The sequence below is a fragment of the Hylobates moloch genome, unplaced genomic scaffold, assembly GCF_009828535.3.
Source record: "Hylobates moloch isolate HMO894 unplaced genomic scaffold, HMol_V3 SCAFFOLD_7, whole genome shotgun sequence".
Classification (NCBI taxonomy): Eukaryota; Metazoa; Chordata; class Mammalia; order Primates; family Hylobatidae; genus Hylobates; species Hylobates moloch.
In genome coordinates, this window is record NW_026652282.1 from 116,462,205 (window position 1) to 116,484,902 (window position 22,698).

The 22,698-nt window shown below is 43.2% G+C and overlaps 1 protein-coding gene across 8 annotated transcripts in view; it reads left to right on the plus strand.

Moving 5' to 3' along the window:
• Window positions 1-22,698, plus strand: part of FHL1 (four and a half LIM domains 1) — a 63,864-nt gene that overhangs the window by 39,375 nt on the left and 1,791 nt on the right. For 4 of the 8 annotated variants that reach the window (XM_032757707.2, XM_032757708.2, XM_058441709.1 and 1 more), the window contains 5 exons: window positions 19,528-19,709; window positions 20,137-20,311; window positions 20,914-21,083; window positions 21,579-21,765; window positions 22,375-22,574. In XM_032757707.2, coding sequence (XP_032613598.1) covers window positions 19,554-19,709; window positions 20,137-20,311; window positions 20,914-21,083; window positions 21,579-21,765; window positions 22,375-22,574 — 888 coding nt within the window. In that variant the 5' untranslated portion in view covers window positions 19,528-19,553. Of the gene's footprint in view, window positions 1-10,181; window positions 10,271-19,527; window positions 19,710-20,136; window positions 20,312-20,913; window positions 21,084-21,578; window positions 21,766-22,374; window positions 22,575-22,698 lie in introns of those variants that run through there. The other 4 variants (XM_032757706.2, XM_032757709.2, XM_032757710.2 and 1 more) reach the window with 4 other exon arrangements.

Here is a 22,698-nt window from a genome sequence, read left to right on the forward strand (position 1 = left end):
GATAGATAGATAGATAGATAGATAGATAGATAGATAGATAGATTTCTTGCAGCATTGTTTGTGATAAATATTTGTCAATAAGAGACTAAGTTAATTGGTATAGCTTCACAATTGGATACTATGTACATGTTCAAAAAGTAGAAGCTCTTTACGTACTGACAAGGAAAATTCTCTGAATATAAATAAATAGAACTAGCAATAGAATAAATAGAAAAAGCAAGGTGCAGAGGAGTATGTATAGTATACCACTATTTATTTTTTTTTAAAAAAAGAGGAAAAAGAAAAAATATATAGCTGCCTATCTTATAAGCCCAGTATCTCCAGAAGCATAAAGAAGACACTGGTATCATTGGTTATCAGTGGAGAGGGGGAAGTAGATGTCTGGGCATAGATAGGGGGAAGAATACTTTTCACTATGTATTCTTTCATACTACTTCACAAATACATCTTTGGAAATAAGCCCATGCAAAAAAAAGAATGTTCATGACAGTATTATTCATAGTGGCTAAAAAGTGGAAATAACCCAAATGTCCATTACCTGATGAATGGTTGAACAATATGTGGTTTATCTGTACAATGGACTACTATCCAGCCATAAAGAGAACTGAAGTACTGATGCATGCTATAGCATGGATGAACCTTGAAAACATTATACTAAGGGAAAGAAACCTGCTGCAAAAAGCTGCATATTGTGTGATTCCATTTTTATGGAAGCATTATGCTAAGTGAAAGAAATCAGCCACAGGAGGCCATATATTGTATGATTCCATTGCCAGAAGTGGCACATCCATAAAGACAGAAAGTGGGTTAGTGGTTCCCAGGGGGTCGGGGTGGGGTGTGCAGAGTGATGGCTAAGAGATCCAGGATTTCTTTGGGGGTGATGAAAATGCAGAATCAGATGGTGGTAATGGTTGATATACGTTATGAATATACTAAAAGCTGCTGAGTTGTACACTTTATAAAGGTGAATTTTATGATATATAAATTATTTTAAATTTTACTTAGAGATGGGGGTCTCGCTATGTTGCCCAGGCCAGTCTTGAACTCCTGGCCTCAAGCAGTCCTTCTGCCTTGGCCTCCCAAAGCACAGGCATGTAAATTATATCTCAATAAGTAAAATAACATAGCAAAACAACTTGAAGTCATGAACATGGAAACTTAAAGAATCACTGTGAACATATAAAACAGTGAACAACTAAAGTTTTCACCTAAGAAATGTTTTTATTCTAAAATATTTTACATATCTCTATAATGACAAAGGACTTCATGTTCTTTAGCTACCTTCACTCACTCACCTGGGAATATTTCATTTTATAAGTGAAGATTGTTAACCCAAATGAAGCCCTGATTGATAAAATTTTGGGTAAAATAACTAAAGAATGTGTGATTATCTGGAATTGAGATGTTGTAGCTGCAGGCCTTGCCCAGGCTGTGCCAGTAGGAGAGGAGGTATGGAGCCTCAGAGAATCTTTTGGACCAGTGTGCCCTTTCTCTCCTCACAGCTCATCCCAGAGCTGTCCCTGCCTCCTTAGGCTGATATGCCCCTGTTCCCTTCCTTGTGTTCTCCTGTGGTGAGCTGAGGCACAGGGTTTAGGGAGCCTATTATGATAGGAGGAGATTAACTTTGGGGCTCTGGGATGAGATCTGTGGACCTGAAAATATAGCCTCTCCGATCCTAGTCACTAACTGTTCATTCATGGAGAGTGACAGCTAAGAGGTCCGGAGTTTCTTTTGGGTGGGGATGTGAGGTGCTGGGTCATTATGGACATACAGCAATGGTCTGTCTACACAATGGTCAGATAATAGTCTTCTTACAGTCATCCCAACTCTAGATGCTTTAGCCAGAGTTCATCTTGGGGTGGGTATGGGGGATTGACCGCAACGTGTTTTTGGTCAAGAGTTGGGTAGATGGTGCATATTTTGGTTCTGCCACCCCTGGGACTTGGGCATTGCTGTACTCACCCAAGCTATGTCTCAGCACAAACAGCCCCATCTCCTGAGGTGCAGAGTCCTTTCTGTAAGTGGCTTGATGAGATAGGGTCTTTCAGATCCATGTCCTTGGCATTTATTCAGAATTAACTCACGTAATACGATGCTAATCTGCATTCTGGCTGGAGCTGCATATAGGTAGCCTCTTTTCATTGTTGGCCTTTATAGCCAACTTAAGCTCAGAGATGTGAATCAAGGGTGGCCTGCCTGATGAATTAGTGCTCATAAGGTAAACCCTTATTTGTTGTGTTGGAAAGTTCATTGACTGTAGCCAGAAAAGGTCTAATTATCCACTGGGCTAACTGGGCCCTTTCCTGGCAGGGAGGATGTAGGGAAGACCCTCTGTAGCTCAAGACTGGGCAGGTGACCTAGACCTGTTGGGTATTTATTTCATTAGAGGATCAATAGAGCAGAGATTTGTTCTCCCCAGGTCTCCATCATCTGTTCATAAACCCTCCTGACCCATGTTGAATCCACAGCTGTCTCCACTGGGCTGTCAAGCTGCTAGAGGCCAATTCCTCTGAGTCCCTAGGACTTTGAGTTTTGCTCTCTGCTGCCCCAGTCATTCTCAGGCCCATGGTCCTTGCAGCTGGGCTCTTGGCCAACATCCTGAGCTCTTATCTCTTTTCCACATATCCCCTGTGAATTAGTAAACTTGATAAATTCTATTTGTAGGAATCTGCTGCTTGGGTCAGCCACATTTTTAGCGTGTAGTTGAATTAATAATAATATATAGTTCTTACTGTGTGCCAGCCACTGTTCTGAATGTTACAAATATTTACTGCTTTATTTCTCACAATGACCCTCTTACATAGGTACTATTATCATCCCCATTTTACAGATGGGCAAATTTAGTCACAGAGAAGTTAAGTGAAACTAGCCAATGTCATACAACCAGTAAGTGATAGAGGCAGGATTCGAATCCAGATATTCTGGCTTCAGTCTGTGCTCTTAGCCACTGCACTATATTCTCTTGAATCATTATAAAATAGATATACTGATACTAATCTCAGGGCAAATTTCCTACTATTTGTCTTGGAACTAACCGTGTTAATTGTTCAGCCAATCTCATATAAAGTTAAGCCTTAAATTTCTTTCATGGAAGCCTTCAAAAATAGTTATGGTCCAGTCTAAACCATTTTACCTGAATTTCATTGAATGCAATAGGACAATCACTCCTTGTTTCATTCTCTGTACCTTAGATAATCTGGTTTTATTTATACCAGTTAGGTACATACTTCCCATGTTTGTTCTTGATTATCACACTGATTGGAAATGAGCAAGAAGGGCGGGGATGTGAGGTGAATGGGGTGTGATCTTTCCAAGTACATGTCCTTTGGTGGCTTCTGCTCCTCTAGCTGCAGACTCCCCTCGCGTTCTCCTTTCTGGACTTCGTGTTCCTGTCATTCTGTTTCATGTACTTGCTACCTGGCATGGTGAACTTGTTGTTTGACTTCAAGGGCTTTGAAATCACTCACTCTTGTTCCTTAAGTGTCAGCTGTTGAGGTAGAGCCTCTGCTTCCGCATCCAGCCTAGTCCATATCTCTCTCACCTCTGCGTCAACTACTGCTTCCAAGTTAGCCAAAGTTTATCCATAAACTTTGTTTTTCTAAGTTTCATAGGGTTTAATTGAGCAAAGAACAATTCGCGAATCAGGCAGCTTCTTGAACCAGAGTAGGCTAAGAGACTCTAGCATTAACCATAACTGTGGCTGAGATAACTTGACTGGACTCTTGCTGCTGCATGAGAGAATCTGCAAAATGTGTCATCTACACACACAACTGTCCCTTAGTCTCAGGGTCTGTGACCCAGCTTAACCTCTGTTGATGAATATAAAGTCAAGGGATAACAAATCCCATTTACCATACATAGCATTCCTAAGGTTTACATTATCATGAGTAAAGATTCCTTGCTAATATGGTACAAGGAATAGTCCCTTCGGAGTCCAGACACTCAGCTTCTAGACCTGGAGCAGCTGTTAACTGAGGGAAGCAGGTCATCTCTCCATCTCTGGGCCTCAGCTTTTCCATCTATAAAATGAGGTGATTGGATTAGGTGGTATCTAAGACCATTTCCAACTCTATTATGCAATCTTTATGAAGCTGGAGACACCCTCAGACCTGGCCCACTTTATCTTCAGGTCCACCAAGCCTCTCCAACTTGTGGAGGAGCCTATACTCTGTCCTCACCATGCACAGGTTGACAAACAGGAAAGACAAGCTGCCATTGAGGGTGGTAATCTAATGGCAGACCACACACCAACAAGATCACTCTGGTTCTGCAGCTGAGTTTTCACAAAACAGTGCCTGTCCTGGCACAACAGAAGAACTCATTCCACAGAAAGTTATTCCTATTTGCTCTCTCAGATATGAATCACTGTGGGCCACCACTCTCCTCTGTCCACCTGTGATTACTCCTGCATTGAATCTGAATCAAGACACTGCTCAGGCAGTCAAATGATGGCCTTCGGGGAAACTTGGCAGATGGGAGCCAAGTGAGCTTTCACTTTATGTACTTTCAGTCCTCTGGAAATCTGGATTTCCCCTGCTATCAAAATAGACAATGCTATTGCCTAACAAAATACAGACTTCCTGAGTGACATCCAGGTCACGGCTTGATCTCTTTCCTCCTGCTGTGTTCATGCTTCCACTTCCGTGCACCATGTTAGGTTCAGATGATCTACTGACCAAACCCCAGAGAACCACTCATGAGTCTTTTCAACCTTTACCTTGAATTCTAGGGCTATCTTCTATTTGGGGTTTGAAAACACCAATGCATAATAAAGTAATGTATTAATTATAGTTTTTTGGTAAATAAAGATAGATTGTATGTTACTAGCCTTGATGTTTCACACAAGGAAGCAGAGCTCATGAATCATTATGATAACATCCCTGAACAAGGCAGTCGATCTCAGTTATCAGCATTAAGAATAAAGGTATGGATGGAAGCTTATTTGATTTGCTCTTCTTTCCTGTTATGGATATTAACCAGCTGGGTAAATTATAGAATAGGGTCATGGAATGTTTAGTCCTCAAGCATTTATCAGAGGCTTGAAATGTTCATAAAAGGTGGGCTTGGTGAATGCCAGGACTTAGCATGGTCGAAAGGGTGTTTTGAGTCATGGTACATGGCAACATGGAAATAAAACAGATATGTCACAAGTAGGTGGTAGAAATAAACTGGAAGAGAATTTTAACATCTAAAATGTGACAAAGATTTATCCTTACCAGCTTTTCAGTTTCCCGAAACATTTATTTTCCTTTGATTTGAGATTCTTTGTTTATGTTATATATTTCTTTCTAAAACATTTTCTGGTTTCTATTTTCTTTACTTCTTTTACTTTTTTGCCACTTCTGTTTTTTGAAAAATATCATCCTAGGCATGCTCTGAAAGTCATTTGTTGGGTGTTTTCCTGGTAGTGATTTCTGGTTATAGGCCCATAAAAGTATCTGTAGGATGTGGTTAGGATATTTCTTACCTCTTGGTAAAAGTCTAGTAGTAACACAGGAAGGGCACAGACTTTGGGGACAAGAGACATTTGAAATGTTACTGATCATGACATTACCAAAAATCAAAGGACAGGGGCCGTGGCTCATGCTTCTTAATCTCTCTGTGAATATTATAAGGAAACTTCTAAGCCCTGGTCAACTGTGAAATGAACAGGTCTTTAGTTGAGTTAATTAGCATTTTCCAGGTGCTTTGCTGTTTACAGTGTCCTTTATTTCATGTATCTTATATCATTTGTTACAGGTCTTCTTTCATACTCACCTTTTCCTTTTCTCTGAGATTCAGAGACCCTTTGGGGGGGCTGAATTTCAGGTTTGTTTTCATTAGGACCTTACATGACCAAATCCCCCCTCTTGGGGTTCCAGGGGTGCTCCTTCATTTCACTCTCTGATGGGTATGCCATGAATTGTGACATTTAAGCAGTGACTTTGCAAAATTGGACTTGTCAGTAGGAAAAAGTACTCTTCCCACCTTAAAGATTGACAGGAACATGAGATGGCTGAAGCTGTTCTGGGCTTTTTTTCTGGCAAGGGTACATAGGACAAGAAATACTCCGGAGAGCTCAACATTGAATCACATCATATCATAGTGCATGACTAGTTGCCTTAATCTTGCAGTTGGACTCACTCAGGAGAAATTGTTGGCAGAGGGATTAAGTAGCCTGACAAAATTATATTGAGAAAAAACTTGCAGTCTATTAATTTATTAGTAGTAGATATGAGGGAAAGAAGAGTCGTGTAAAAAAAAAAAACAACTGGACATGAAACCACGGATAAATCCACAAAGACTCCATTACAGTTTGTTATCAGCCTCTTGCCCCTGGCCATGACTAATAGCTAGTAATTATCTGAGTAAGTTTTTAACCATTTGGAAATTTCTTCAGGAAAAGAAAAATCTAGTAAAGAGAGAAGGGTGACCAGAAGTCAAGCTGTGAATGAGGAAGTCCTGAAATGTGGGCCGTGGGCTAAGTGGGTCACTGAATTTGCCGTGTTTGATTCTTCGGTTGCACCACTTTGAACTTTTGAAGTTTGATCCTCCCAGTGGTGTTTCTGAGGTAGAGAGGCTAGGATTAGATTGCAGTGTGAGAAATCCCACAAACGTGATTCTACTGTAATCTTACTGTTCTCTCTCACTCCTTGATAACTGGGATCCCATTAAAGGGGGTTCATTATTGACATCTCAGAAGAAGCTCATTGTGAAGTCTAAAATAAAGTGCCATTCTTCCCTACACCAGCTCTGCCTCCCATATTCCCCATTATTTTCCCAGTCACCCGGAGTCACAACCTCAGAGAGATCCTTGGCTCCTTCCCCTTCTTTCAGTTCTTGTAGCCCTGTGACAGTGTCCCTTACATCTAGTTATTCCTTTCCATGCCCATTGCCCCTGCCTGTCATTCTTTCAGTCTTTCCTTGCATCTCAGTGGACAATTGCATTACCCTGTGCTGTCTTCCCTGCCTCCTCTCTTTTCTGAGATCTGCTCTTCTTATCACTGCTTGCATGACTCCATCTCATTCTCCCCTTGCACCAGTTGCAGAAAGATCCTCCATGTGTGGCTTTGCCTCCTCTCTAGCTTTCGGTCCCACTACTTCCTTATCTTGTGCTTCTGTCACACCCCAAATCCCCCAGCTGCATCCTGCTTCTTAAACACGTCCTGTGTTTTTCTCATACCTTAGGTGACATGGTACCATTTTCTTGGAACACTCCCTCCCCCTTGTCTGCATGCCAAAGTCTTAATCATTCTTCAGGGACCAGGTCAAATGCTGTGACATCCATCAGGTCTCTTCTGATATCCAAACCAGATGTGATCTCTCCCTGTGATAAATCTCAGTAACACTTTATACCTTTCTTGTAATACTTGTAAGGCTCTGCCTTGCATGGTATTCATTTGTATATTTATCTTGTTAGACTTGAAAGTAAGGACTGTATTTTATTCTTTGTGACCAGTAAAATACCTTGCACCACATAGTAGGGCATCTGTCCAGTAAATGCTTGTCATATACAACAAAGCAATGGCTGGGGCGGCATTATCTACAGGTTAACCCAACAATAGGTCATAATGCATCTGCAGATAGTAGGACCATAAGGATGTGTAGATAAACCCTGAAGTAAATGATGTGCAGAGGATGACATTTAGCGTTCACTGAAAAAAGCGTCCTGATACTGCTCGAGTGTGAGACTAGAAGGCCTGAAATGTAACCATCATACACCAACGAGAGTTGCTCCCAAACACCAGCCAACTCCACCAATAGTATATAAAGGTGCTTTGTAAACAGTACAGTGATTCTTAAAGATATTATTAAACATCATACCGTTAATGTGTAACAAGATTGACTAATATGCCAATGACACCCGTGACTCCAGGTACCTGTGAAATAACCAGCAAGGGTTCCGAGCCACTGATCCAAGACAGGACAAAGTTACCAACTATTCTTCCTAAGAAATTGTTTCTCATCATGCAAGGGGCCGTTTGTGTCTTGGTTTTGTGGAAGGTCTAATTCTGCGGCTTGAGGACATCTGCAGTAGGGCCAGATGTCAGAGCAGGTAGTGGTCGTGCTTCATGAAGTTTTTAGGACGGCTGAGTTACCTGGTTGATGGAAATGGAAATAACTGGGATAAATGCTATTGTTGCAGGCCCAAGCTCCCAGCCCATCCTGGCTGGTCATAGTTGACTAATTCATGGTGGTCAAAAAGTGATTCTCTTGTCTTTGAATTTTCTCTTATATTTTAGGCAAAACAGATTTGTTTTTTGATACTTTCATAAAGCTGTCTATCCATATTCTGTTGTCGCTTTTCAAAATGATCAGACACCTAAAGAACTACCATACTTGCCTAAAAGAAGACACTTCGTGATGCATAGCTTGAAACAGGAATTGACTTCCTAAAGGAAAGTATTTGGCACACCAAGCCTATTGTTCACAGCACTGCAAGAGAGGCATTTCAACATACATGGGCTCTTCCTAAAAATATACCTTGCTAAAATCAAAAATTCAGGGTTCATTAAGGTCAATCATCTAATAAAGTAAGAGAATTTCCTCTAGGTGAAAAGTTTCAGTTTATTTTAGGGGTGTGGTGTTGTTACAACTGGCTAATCTCCGCACCATAATTTAATCAGGCTGGATAAGAAAGAGACTAGAAAGGCGTGGAGCGAGAGCACAGTGTAGTTTCTCTTCTTTTCCCAGGCTTACTTTTTTCCTCTAACATGTCATAAATTTACTCGTAACAACCTGGCTTTTATTGTGTCATTTTCTAGCTAACTGGGAGTTACTGATGTCAGTTGTCTTTTAGAATAAATTACCTTAAACATTTGAAGATCATAAGAGTTGGGGAACTCATTCATTTATTCATGGAGCATTTACTGCTCACCTACTCTGTGCTATAGGAACATGAAGACAAGCAAAGCACTGCCCTGGCCCTCAACCTGGTAGGGGAGATGTGTGAATAGGGCCAAAACCAGTGACATGCACTGTTAAACAAGACAGTGGCTATAAAGGTGTCTGTACCAGCGAGGTCAGCTGCCTTCCTTGAAGTTGAGTGGCCAAAACCACTTTCAGGATTGCAGGTGGGACTATGTTTTGGAGGCTTGATGGACTTTTCAGTTATTTAGTTCATTCTTTCAAGGAATAGGGGATATTGAGAGCCTCCTGGGAGCTGGGCAGTGTTCTAGGCTCTGGGGCCACTGCAGTGAGCTCCAGTACTAAATCCCTGCCTTCATGGAGCAGAGCAGGAGATCAGACAGCAAGGAGAGAAATCAGTGCAATACCAGCAGACTTGAAGTAGGGAAAGGAACAACCATGACTCTGGGCACCGGACAGTGAGGAGGCCAGTGAGGTGGGAGTGAGGGAAAGGGGACTGAGGGTAAGGCCAGAGAAGGAATGTGGAAGAAGGTCCTGGAGGGACTTGGGGAGCTTTCTTTTCCTCGAACATGCTCCTAATAGCCAGCCCCCAGCCATCTGATGGCCTGTTGAGCTATTACAACATTTTAGGTTGATGTCTTCATTTTCATTCATGTTTTTCTTTTTATTGTCCCTGATGCTGAAAAACAAGAGGTTGAGTTTGTGAGACAAAATTCTTCATTGTGTCTGTGGTGGGGATAGGCATAGTCTCCCCATCTTGTTCTGTGCTGTCTGCCGTTAAGGAGGTGGGGAGATTAGGATCACTCTCCTTTCCTGTACAGTAATCTGCTGATCTCTGGAACATACTAAGGAGGACATAGAGTGACAACATCTATAATCCCCTTAATCTCTATATTCATAGTGTCTAATCTCCTTGAGTTACACTGGTAACATAAGTCTGTCTCTTAGAGTTACTTTTATCATTAACAGCACAAAAATGTATTATTTACAGGGCCAAATGCAAGCTCTTGAGGCATATAAAGTGGATTAATAAGGTTGGCTCAGCGTTAAGCTATGCCAGAGCCGAGTCCAAATTTTATTCCGGTACAGGGATGACTTTCTATGTGGCCTCTCTGGCTCTGGAGCTAATTTGGATGCTGAGTAGCCCCGCAGGTATTTATATGTAGTGTTTGGTATTTTTACTGGGTCCTATTCTTCTCCCTTGGATCACCTAAAATGGTTAAGAATTTTCTAGTGGGATTAAGGTTGTGATCTCTGGGGAGGGGTGGGACATCTGCTCTCGGTTATTTTTGTGTTAGCTGCTTCCCCTTAAATGTATGTTCACAAATGAGCCACAGCCTTATCAGCTGGGGTTGAGGGAAGACTGGTCTAGGTGCTGCTCCTGAACTTGGTCTCTAAGCCATGGCTTCCCATAGACACTCAGGTAAAAACTTCATGCTCTTTATCTTATATTGAGCACAGTTTTGTTAGGGCAGTGAATCCGTCATTTGGCTAAAAGATGGTTTTTGATGAAATGATTTTAGTCTTGTCTGAATAGTAAATAAATTATAGCTTGTCTCTGTTTTGCCTTTGCCTTTCATGCTATTTCAAAGACAAAATATTGTTCAAGTACAATGAACAGTTTGAGTGATTTATTTTAAAAAGAATTACATAAACATGTTACTACTATATTTTTACCTTTTTCAGGACGTCTCATGAAACTATAAGAGATTGTGTGAGGAAAGGTTTTTCTGGTTAGGAATTTTTGGCTTTCTTTTTTATAAGATACAATTCTTCATCTTGACAGTGCTTTACATCCAAGGTGTTTGGAGAAGGTAAATCAAATGTGGAGCTGGAAGGAGGAACAGTTGTAACTAAGAAAGTCCATAATGACCTAGCACATCTTCCCTTTTGCTGACAATGTTTTAAATTTTCCCGAAGTAACAGCTATGTTCCTTTTGATATGATAAGTATGTTATTAATTGTTTTTAGCAGAAAAAGGGGCACATTTTGGACTCCTTGGGCCATGAGCATTTTCTTCTGGTTTTGTAACCTTACAATTAAGGAAGCCCTTTGGCCATCGACAAGAAATCTATGAACTAGGGGCTGAGGGGCCAAAAGCCCAGTTATTTGAAGCCAGGAGGGTGGCTGTGGCCCTGTGGCCCTCTGCCTAAGTAACAGTTCCCTTTCTAGGGGCTGGTAAAGTCAGACAGTCTCCCAGCTTTCAGATCAGATCAAGGGACGTCATTATCTGTTTTTTTTTTTGAAAAATCATTTTTTAAAACTCATTGCCTGTCAATATTTAAACAATGGAAATACTTTAGGAAATTTCTCTTCTTGGGGTTTTAAATATGCTGCAATGGAATGCCCTACCTTAATGAATTAATATGTAATGTCTTCCCTGTTCCCAAGTGTTCAAAAGTTGTCTGGTTTTTTTTTTTTTCCAACCCTCAGGAGCTGTTTCACAAACATGGTACCAAATGCTTGAGATTGTGGTTATCAGCCAAGATACACATTCTCTGGGTGTAGGCAAACTAGTCAGCTGTGCTAGTTGTCGTGATGAACCTTAAATGCATGTTACCTGGTAGAATAACTCTCATTTTGTTTACTAATGAAGTGACTGAATAGTGACAGAAAGTTTAAAAGTTTAAATAGTGACGAAGTTTATAGCATACCCAACCTTGGGTTTTAAATTACACCAAATTCTTATGTCGTTCTTGTGTATGTAAGTCTGGAGGCTATAATAACTGTGGCTAAATGAGACCAATTATTTATACCTTTTAGATGATTTTTGAATTCAGGAAATTGCATTTTGCATTGCATTAGGTTAATAGGTTCATGAAAGCAGAGAAGAATCAGTCCATGAGAGAGAGAAGTCCTCATAGAAAATCAATGTTGCCCTGAAATGGGCCCAGTATGGGCAAAACAGAAGCTAGGATAATTGGATCCAAATCCGTTTTTAGTGACTATCCATATACTGAGAGGACATTTCAAGGACAAAAAAAAAATGTATACTCTTGACATTGAAGACTTTCAGTCTGCAAAATTATGTAGATTCAATTTTTTTAGCCTTTGGCCTTTCAAGTCGAAAACCAGGATTGGGGTGTGGAGGGGGATCAGGTCACTTGCCGTATTACACAGCCATCGATTCCCATCACCATCCACTGCTCAGTGGGCTGCACAAGCCCGCCAGTCTTTTCTCAGGGCAGGGATGGAAAATGAGAGGGTAGGATGAGAGGAAAGTAATCCAACTGGATTGGCTTCTTAAAATTCAGAAGATTTGAGTGAGGGTGAAACTGAACATTTTGTACTTTTGATGACCACCAAATGACTGCCTACTACTTCACCACAGCTGGAGAAACTAAAAACACATGCTCTTTTGCTGCCGGGTCAGAAATGCCTTTTTTCCCATATGAAAGAGAGGGGCTGTGTTGCATGTAATCTGTGCAACATTTATGAAAAAACTTCATATACAGACAAAATGGTACTAGAATCGAATCTGGACTGCAGGAAGTTCAGTGGCACATAATTTTTCTTTTAATAATCTATATCGAACCCTCCTAACACCTGACATAATCTAAAATGGCATTAGTTATATACATCAGTGGCCTAAAAAAGATTTGTTTTTTTTCTAAATGCAGCATACCAGTGAAGTTGCTAGTAACATTGAATCATTCTGTACACGTTCTGTTTTGAAGGGAAAAAACACTTTCTGATTTTTCTATGAAATTGTATGAAAGACTACTTTTCAGCCGTGACTCATGAGCTCCGTCTCATTGCAGCTACTTAGGTATTTATTCCCAAATGTCTGACGACACCTCCAGGTGCATTAGCATGTCTACTACACAAGTGTCCTATTCATCGGCTAAGGCTTTGCTCCATTTGTTGAATGTTCTGAGGAAAGCATTATACCCTTTCTTTAGAAGCCAGTGTTTATATGTGGAGTCACTAATGTACTGATAGGTTGGATTTAGTGATGAACAGATCTGAAATAACCTGATGTTTTTCCATTTGGGTTGTTGTTCATTGTTTACACTGTACATTACACCCTTCATGTAAAGCACATAGAAAAATGCTACCTACTCATGATATTCACATTCTCCTTAAATATTCATAGTTTGAGCAACTCAGGCATGAGGGAGAAAATGAACAATAGGAAGAAATACATAAGAAAATACATGTAAAAACACAAGCAAGATTTATTAAACACAAATCGAATCTTCTTTAATGAGAGGTTTATAGTAAAAAAGAAAAAAAGAAAAAACAAATGTTGTAATGTTATATTACTTGGATGTGTACATGATTAAACTGAAAGCCAAAACTTTTAATTAAGATACTGAGGTTTATTTAGGCACCTCTTAGCATGTTGGATGTAGTTCAAGAATTTTCTGAAAAAGGAAGCTTGTTTATTAAGTGAAATTGATGTGTCTTTTGAAGCAGGCATAGAAAGTCAGGCTACCCTTTTGGAATAAACGTCTAAAATTTTATCACCCAGCCACATTTCTAACTGTATTCTAAGCTTGTAAAACTTTTTAATTTAATTTTTTAATTAAATTATTTAATAATGATGCTTTCTGTCTTAGAAAATCGGAGGACATTGATGTGACCCTAAGGTGTAGGTTAGACTTCAGCACCTTACACGTCATATAAGGTGATTTTTAAAATCAGGAAATAGTATGTCATATTGCATTAGGTTCATAAGTCCATGAAAGCAGAGGAGAATAGGCCCAAGAAAGAAGTCCTTACAGAAAGGAAATCAGTGTGTTCCTGAAATAGGGTTGGTATGGACAAAATAGAGGCTCAGATAATTGGATCAGAAGCCACTTTCAGTGACTATCCACATACCAAAGTTTTAGAAACTTAGTTGTGGTAACGTATCTCCATCTGTCAATCAACAGGCATATGCTGAGCAATTCCTGTATACAAAGTCCTGGATTAGGTACTGGGGCCCCTAGTGTATGAGCAGAACTTTTTGTGATAGAGAAACCCCACTTGTTAGCACTAGGGAATGTATCCAAGTCACTCGGCACCAAAGTATATTAGCAGCGGGGAATCTGTGGGTCTGTAGCAACCTCAGTTCTTGCCTCCTCAAGGAAGAACAAGGCAGAGGGAGAAGCCAAGGCAACTTTTAGAGCAGGAGTGAACGTTTATTAAAAACTTTTAGAGCAGGAGGCCGGGCACGGTGGCTCATGCCTGTAATGCTGGCACTTTGGGAGGCTGAGGCGGGTGGATCACTTGAGGTCAGGAGTTGGAGACCAGCCTGGTCAACATGGTGAAACGCTGTCTCTACTAAAAATACAAAAATTAGCCAGGCGTGGTGGTGCACGCATGTAATCCCAGCTACTTGGGAGGCTGAGACAGGAGAATTGCTTGAACCTGGGAGGCGGAAGTTACAGTTAACAGAGATTGCACCATTGCACTGCAGCCTGGGTGACAAAGTGAGACCCCGTCTCAAAAATAAATAAATAAAATAAAGTTTCAGAGCAGGAATGAAAGTAAAGTACACTTGGAAGATGACCAAGCAGGCTACTTGAGAGATTCAAGTGCATGGTTTGACCTTTGACCTGGGCTTTTATATGTTGGCATGATTCGGGTGTTATATTACTTCTCTCCTGATTCTTCCCTTGGGGTGGGCTGTCCGCATGCCCAGTGGCCTGCCAGCACTTGGGAAGCACCGCATGCGTGGTGTTTACTGAAGTTGTGTGCATGCTTACCTTAAGCGATTTTTCCCATAGCAGTAGAGCATTCCCAGAGGTAGGTCTTATACCAGTTAAACGCTGCCATTTTGCCTCTTAGTGCACATGCTTGAGCCCACTCACCCACCTCCTGAGATCTCATGGGGACGTGGCTGATCATCAGTTTCAGGTGTTTCTGTCTATTAGGGACCATGTTTCCTTGGTGCCAGTTGCAACCAATTATTATTTTAGCGAGAGATAGTTTAACAACCATCTGACCTTCACCTGATGGCCGCCTGACATTTCTGGTTGGGTGGGGGGCCCTCTCTTGCCCTGCTCATGTCTAATACCTACTCTAGCATCCCTACTATGTACAGATGAGGGCTACACCGAGACATTAAAATTAGTCAAAGAGCTGCCCGAGGGCAAACATGCCCTCCACAAAGACAAGTGGTAAGGGAAGAAGCATTGTGATGATGTATAGCAAATGTTTCATTCAATGATGGCTGACACTCCCATTCCCAGATAACAGCAATAGGTCAAGGCAAACATATCTAGAAGTTCTGGAAGATTAAAGGCCTTCACATTTCATGTACTTAGAAATAGCTAAGGGGATAAAAAATTATTCCCTAAGAAATAAATGCCTGAGTACATGTAATTCTGTAAGGTTAAAGAGAGCCCAGAAGAAGAGGTGAAATGCTGGCTGGGCATGGTGGCTCACGCCTGCAATCCCAACAAGTTGGGAGGCCGAGGTGGGCAGATCACTTGAGGTCAGGAGTTCAAGACCAGCCTGCCCGACATGGTGAAACCCCGTCTCTACTAAAAATACAAAAATTAGCCAGGTGTGGTGGCATTCGCCTATAGTCCTAGCTACTCAGGAGGCTAAGGTAGGAGAATTGCTTGAACCTGGGAGGTGGAGGTTGCAGTGAGCCAGGATAGCACCACTGCACTTCAGCCTGGGTGACAGAGTGAGACCCTGTCTCAACAACAACAAAGAGGTAAAATGCTATCTTCATTTTTCCCTATTCTCTCATTTCACACAAAAGAAAGTGCAAGCTGGGCTGGGTGCGGTGGTTCATACCTGTAACCCCTGTAATCTCAGGTACAGTGGCTCACGCCTGTAAAACGCACTTTGGGAGGCCAAGGCAGTTGGATCATGAGGTCAGGAGATCGATACCGTCCTGGCCAACATGGTGACACCCTGTCTGTACTAAAAATACAAAAATTAGCTGGGTGTGGTGTTACATGCCTGTAGTTCTAGCTACTTGGGAGGCTGAGGCAGGAGAATCACTTGAACCCAGGAGGCGGAGGTTACAGTGATCCAAGATTGCACCACTGCACTCCAGCCTGGTGACAGAGCGAGACTCCTTCTAAAATAAAAAGAAAGAAAGAAAGAACAAGGTTTTCTGTCCTCATGAAGTCAAAGCTTGACAGTAGCTCAGACTCTCAGGGAGTCCACACTCAGGATCTTTGCATGTGTCTCAGCATTGTCATTTATAAGCTGGCTTTTTAGAGTTGTTTTGGTCTTGTGCACATCAGCACATCATTCATATTTTATACAAAATTGTGATGTGATCAGTATCTCCTCCAGCTTCATCCTGAGCACACTGTGTGCATGAGGGTTTGAAATCGTCTTGTAACAAATAATCATAAATTTAGAAGTATGTGACGTAAGCTAATTCAGGTTGCCCAGAGTTCCACTTAATTTGATTTATTGCAAAACAAGTACGAAAGTTCATGAATTTGACATAGACATTGTTAACATACTTTAAGTATTTCTAGCCTGTTTACTTATTACGCAACAAATCCAACATTCCTAGAAGTGTCTATTTTATCTTGACTAATTGTTTCCACACACATTAAAAGGACTCAAGTGAATTGTAGAAATGTGTTCTAAAAGAATATGCCCTTTGAAATGATTCTCCATCTGGATACAGACTGTAGGCTTAAGTATACAGTGGTGGGGAATCTAAGGTGTAAGGTGACCCTAGAGTTTTCAAACTACAGAGTGAAAAAATCTTGCCTAAGGCTAGGATTCAAAAATACCAAGAGATGAAACTCTTCTTATGGGTACTATTAACTTGGGGTTGATTCATTTAATTTTCCTTTTGCTTGGTTTAAGACCATGTACTATAGGAATGATAACAGTGGCCCGTGACTTCATTTTCTGACATTTTCAACACCCGTTGTTACTTCTATCTTCACTGGTGAGCTGTGGATTGTTTTATCATCTGGATGCTTAGAACTCTGAGCAAGTCATGTTCTAGAACTATGAGACTAAACAATGAAGAACTTTGCACTGGTAATATAAAAGTACTGAAAGTGTGTGGTTTTAAAGCGTGAAGAACATGGCAGTTCAGATCTCTCAGGTACTTTGAACCATAATGCAATTTTCCTTCTCTTCAAAACCTCTACTTCTAAATGGCATTCATTGTGTTTTCTAGTGTGTTTTCTTTGGTATGACACTAGTTAACCTGTATTTCTTACCATAAAGCTAGGACTCAAATACTAAGAGGTTTGACTCACCTTAAGTGGAACTTTATATAGTACTTTAACGTAGAAATATTTGGAATCAATTTCTGCTTATAAAGGTATCAAAAGCAAGTGATACTAAAACGAGTAGGTTCAAAGTTATATACTAAATAGAGACCCTGGTAAGAGAGAATGAAGGATTTTCAAATATGGTCCAGAAGATAGTCTCTGAAAGGCTAAACCAGCAATGGTTACTAGCCATGCAGGAAGCCAGTGCTGTGTAATCTTACAAATTCTGTTTTCCTGCCAAATGGCATTTAGGAGCAACTGATAATTTATTTCTTGCCACTTGCTGTTACTGGAGATTTATTTGGTTTCTCAACTCAGCCCTTAACAAGAAAGCAAGTCTTTATTGAGGGCACATTATCAGTATGGCAAAGCTAAGACAAGGCTTCTATGTGACACTGGAAAGACCAACAAGAATGGATTAAGGAGAGTGATTTTCCATAAGCTGTCACTGGGACAGGTACTTTTCTCTATAGACACAGAGGCTAAAAGCAGTTTAAAAGCTGCCTTACCCAAACAGTACATAGTTCAAGGAGATAGGCCCTGTGTCCATCGCGTCTCTAGTTTTTGTTTCTAACCCATTATATAAAGGAACATCCCAGTTTGCTTTTTAGAGAAAAGTTCAAGTTAGAACCATTCTCTGGTCTTGCTAAGTCTCTTAATGGCGACACAACTGTCCTAAGCAACTGTCCTTGCACAAGAATGTCATTCATCTGCTTCATCTGCCAGCTCCTTAGAGATGAGGGGGGGTCTGTGTGTCAGCAGGAGGCAGAAGGCCCTGTGGCTCATCCAGTGGCCTGATTTCCTTTGTTTGGAGGCTTGGTTTTGAGTGAGAGTTCAACAGCCTTTGCCCAGGCGGCTTCTGAAACACAGGGTGTGGTTTCCTTAGCTCACTCTCTGCTGTTTGGTTGCTCATGGCAACAAGATCCAAATAACTTGGACATGTGTTTGTATAAAAAAAAAACCTGGGAATGGAACCCAAAGTGAGACTTTGGGGCTTTCAGTTAGTGGAAGAGCTGCGGTGAGTACCAGGCAACTGCTCATTTATTTTCTCTCATTCTTTCTCTCTAAATTACACTGGATATTTGCTAGCACAATAACCATGTTTGTGGATAGTTTTAGAAAATAGTCTCAATTCTTGTATTTCCTGCGCAAATGAAATAATTGCTGTCTATTTACCCGTGTAAATTTCTTTTTCGGGGGAGAGGAACAAATTAGCATATGTTTAAAGAAGTTGAAAGCTAATAGAAACTCATATTTGGTACCTTTTGGGTGGCAGGATTCTATAGGAAATGCCTTGGCAAAGGGAGCCGCAGAGTGCCTTAGTAATGCTTGGGATTGCAGGCCTGTTTTCTAGGGCCACAGCCGGGGAGGGGACCAGGGAGGGAAGAGGGGTTGTTCATGCGGAGGGAGTGGAAGGGATTCTTGGAATAATTTTTTCCAGACTCTATTTTAAGATTATGATTTTTAAGACAGCAAATATCCCCAATGGTAATACTGGTTACACTTCTGCGAGCATATTGATTCTCACTTGCTTGACTCAAGGGAGGGTTTCATTTTGGTCACAAAGCCACCCGTCACTATGACAGATAATTCAAGGTTGCCAGACTTGCCTATGCCAATTGACAAGGCCGTTTATATAAGTCCTCTCTTGCTATATTGCTCTGGCCTCAAAAGGCAGTAAACTCTCTTGGACAAAACTCTTTAGGATCTCTTCAGGGATTTAACACTTTTCTGCTAAATTGCAAGTAAATTTAAACATTTTAAACAAATTAACAAGGATTGCTTAGGTGCCTGGTGTGGTACAGAATGAGCAGTCAGTTTCTATTCTGATGAATAGAGTTTTATAGATAGGAGGAACGGGAGGCCTCCAGAGGATACTACCCTCCCTAAAAAGTGACAGAGGAAGAGCTGAAAGCGGGCAGAGAGGCTTCTTGATGACAACGTGGTGGGCTTAGAGAAGCTGCTGCCTGCAGGCGGGGCCCCTGCTTTCCTGCACCCCTTTGAGCCTCTGCCCTACACTCTTCCTTTGTATAAAACAACTGCTTCTTGCCTGCCTGCCCCATCATACCCCTCCACTCCATCGGGTCACTGCTCAATAGCACAATAGCACTGCTCAGCCACACCTCCCAGCATCCTGTCCCCTATCTGGTGACTCAGCCAACACGGGCTCTGATCCACTTGCCCCACTCCGCGTCTTTTGTGAATCAGCACAGTTGGTGTATCTGAGCAGGGGCTTCTACCATCTCCCCAGGGAATCACTAGCCATCGGCCATCTGGCCCCGTGGAGTGCTTTTGTTCCTGGAATCATAATGAAGTATCTGTTGTCTTGGTGCCTGGTGGTCAGCTGGGCTGAAGGGGAAGCTGGGTCCTGGTCCTCAGACCCTGTGGACTCCAAGGCAGCATTGCGCAGGTGCCTCTGGGAGCCACTGCTCAGGGTGCTGGGGCATTTCCAGTGGTCATTTGTCCTGTCTGCTTGCCCCCGCAGGTCCCTCCAGCTACAAGGTGGGCACCATGGCGGAGAAGTTTGACTGCCACTACTGCAGGGATCCCTTGCAGGGGAAGAAGTATGTGCAAAAGGATGGCCACCACTGCTGCCTGAAATGCTTTGACAAGTTCTGTGCCAACACCTGTGTGGAATGCCGCAAGCCCATTGGTGCGGACTCCAAGGTAACGGGCATCCCCATGTGCCAATGGGAAGGGCTGGGTTTTGGAGTGTCCTTTGCCCACAACCATGGCAGCAGCAACTGGCTGTTAGGATTTCCCAGCATCACTGCAGCCACCTTGAGGCCTCAAGGAAGCCTCCTCCACTCCCCAGGCCACAGTGGCCCGAGCTGTTTAATGTGGGGCTTGACTGGATGGGTGCCAAGGCCCTTGCCAGCTCTTTTGATTGCATTCTAAATATTTCAAGAATTGTGAGATTTTTATCCTCACCTCAGCGTCCCTCCTATAAGAACAGTCACTGTGGGGCAGTCCCAGGTGTAAGGGACTGTGTCATCTCAGTGGTCAGTCCCAGGGAAATCAGCCTTATGGGAGGGCTCCTGCCGCCAGCCCCAGCACCCCTCATGGTGGCCCACCCTGTCTGCTTGGTTTCCAGGAGGTGCACTATAAGAACCGCTTCTGGCACGACACCTGCTTCCGCTGTGCCAAGTGCCTTCACCCCTTGGCCAATGAGACCTTTGTGGCCAAGGACAACAAGATCCTGTGCAACAAGTGCACCACTCGGGAGGACTCGCCCAAGTGCAAGGGGTGCTTCAAGGCCATTGTGGCAGGTACTGCCTCCTTCCCACCCCGGGTTCCCAGGGAGGAGGCCCTGAGGGCAGACGTGATGTGGGCTTGCTTATCACGGTGGGGCTAACGTTGCTCTGAGCTGCTTTGAGATCTTAGCATATATATGTACACATATACATACACGTATATATGCGTACACATATATGCTCGCACACACGCACACACTCGGAGACTAAAGAACACTGGCGAGAACAGCCTGTGGCAAGAGAATGAAGTAAACAGTATGTAGCGCTTTCTCATTTGGGCGTAGTAAGTGATGAAAGCATGCTTCTTCCTCAGGGTGTCATTCTGGGCCAAGCAGTCCCTGATTTAATGTCTTAAGTGCATGCAGGGTGTAGAGGTGGGGGAGTGGGGGATTCAGGCACCGGATCCTAAAATAATAATGCTGGGGTCCCCGCCCATGACAGAAATCCTGGGTTGGCACAAGCACAAGTAGAACACAGGTAGGTTAGTTGGAGGTGTGAGGCCAGTAACTGCAGGGCCTGCATCCCCTCACCTCTGGAGGGCCTGGGGAGGGGAGCTGAGTGGATGCAGCCCCCTGCAGAGCCTGTCAGTGGGGCTATCCAATTGCTTCCCCCTGCAGGAGATCAAAACGTGGAGTACAAGGGGACCGTCTGGCACAAAGACTGCTTCACCTGTAGTAACTGCAAGCAAGTCATCGGGACTGGAAGCTTCTTCCCTAAAGGGGAGGACTTCTACTGCGTGACTTGCCATGAGACCAAGTTTGCCAAGCATTGCGTGAAGTGCAACAAGGTATGATTTCAAGGGAGTTCTGCATTGACCGTTGTTTCTAGAAGTGTTTGACAGTTTGCAGAGCACTTGCACACACACTATCCCATTCCATCCTCACGACAGCCCTGTGACGTAGGAATTATTATTCCCGTTTTACAGATGAGGAGATCAAGGATTAGGAAGCAGTGCCGCAGCCAAGTCAGGCTGTCGGCACGCATCCTCAGCCCGGTGGTGCAGGTGGCCCATATGGCATGCTGAGCCGGGCAGCCCTGGCTCTAGAGGCCTGCCTCCACCACTTAGGGGCTGTGTAACCTCACATAGGGGCTCACCTTCTCCGAGCCTTGGTGTCTTCATCTGTAAAGTGGGGATAATAATAGCCCCTGCCTCCCATGGCTGTTGTGGAGATTAAATGAGATATTGTATATACCAAAACGCCCAGCACAGTGCCTGGCACGCAGTAGGCATTCAACAAAATGGTTGTTGAATCTGAATCCGGTGCTACACTCCCTGGTCTAGGCCATCACATCTGGAGGAATCACTTACCAGGATCAGCCCTGGCATGCCGATTGCTTTGTGTGTGTTACCTGCTCTAAGAAGCTGGCTGGGCAGCGTTTCACCGCTGTGGAGGACCAGTATTACTGCGTGGATTGCTACAAGAACTTTGTGGCCAAGAAGTGTGCTGGATGCAAGAACCCCATCACTGGTAGGCTAAAGAGTCCTTGCTAAGTCTGCCAGGCTAGGTTTTGCGCATGGTAACCATCTCTCATTTTCCTGTCGTCGGTTTCATCCACAAAGGCCCCCAGAGAATGCCCTTCTCCCCCTGCTATTGTGTTCCCAAAGGCCCCCCAAGAGTTTGGATTCGTACCCAGGCCAGGTTAGCCTTTGCAATACAGAACACTTCCTGACTGTTGACTAACAATGCCGAGAGTTCACAAGCCTGAGACCTGCCAGCCAACACCAGCAGGCACCGCCACTTTGCAGGGGGATTCTGGGGGGAGGGGTGGGAGGAGGGTAGAAAGAAGGGGGGTGGGGGAGGGTGGGGAAGGGGAAGAGGGAAGGGAGGCCGAAGAGTGATAACCTGGGATTGTAATACCCCATAGCTGAAGGCTAGTTCAGAGATGCCTGTTGGCAGGGTTTCTTTTTTTTTTCGGTTTGCTGTTTATTTGTTTTTGCGATCAGCAAAGCTAATCACTTCATTCCTCATCTCGCGGCCGCGATCCACGTGCCCTGGGCCCTTTCCCTTGCCTCCAATTTTCCCATCTTCCCGGGGAGCCTTGAAATGTACATTTGAGAAGACTTTTGCCATCCTCAGGGAAAAGGACTGTGTCAAGAGTGAGCCACCCAGTCTCTAAAGCTAGGAAGCCCCCAGTGTGCCACGGGAAACGCTTGCCTCTCACCCTGTTTCCCAGCGCCAACCTCCGGGGCAGGCATCCGGGTGGAGAGAGGACTTGTCCCTCGTGGGTGGTGGTTCTTTATAGAAAAAATCGAAGCTTAGCAGCTCCTCGAGGCCCGGTAAGTGCACACCCCACGAACAGCCCAAGTTTGCCTCCTGGTGGCCACTTTGATGTCATGGCCCTGACCTAAATCAAAGAAACTGGTTATGCTGGGAGGTCGGTGCGCGTCACAGGGCAATAGC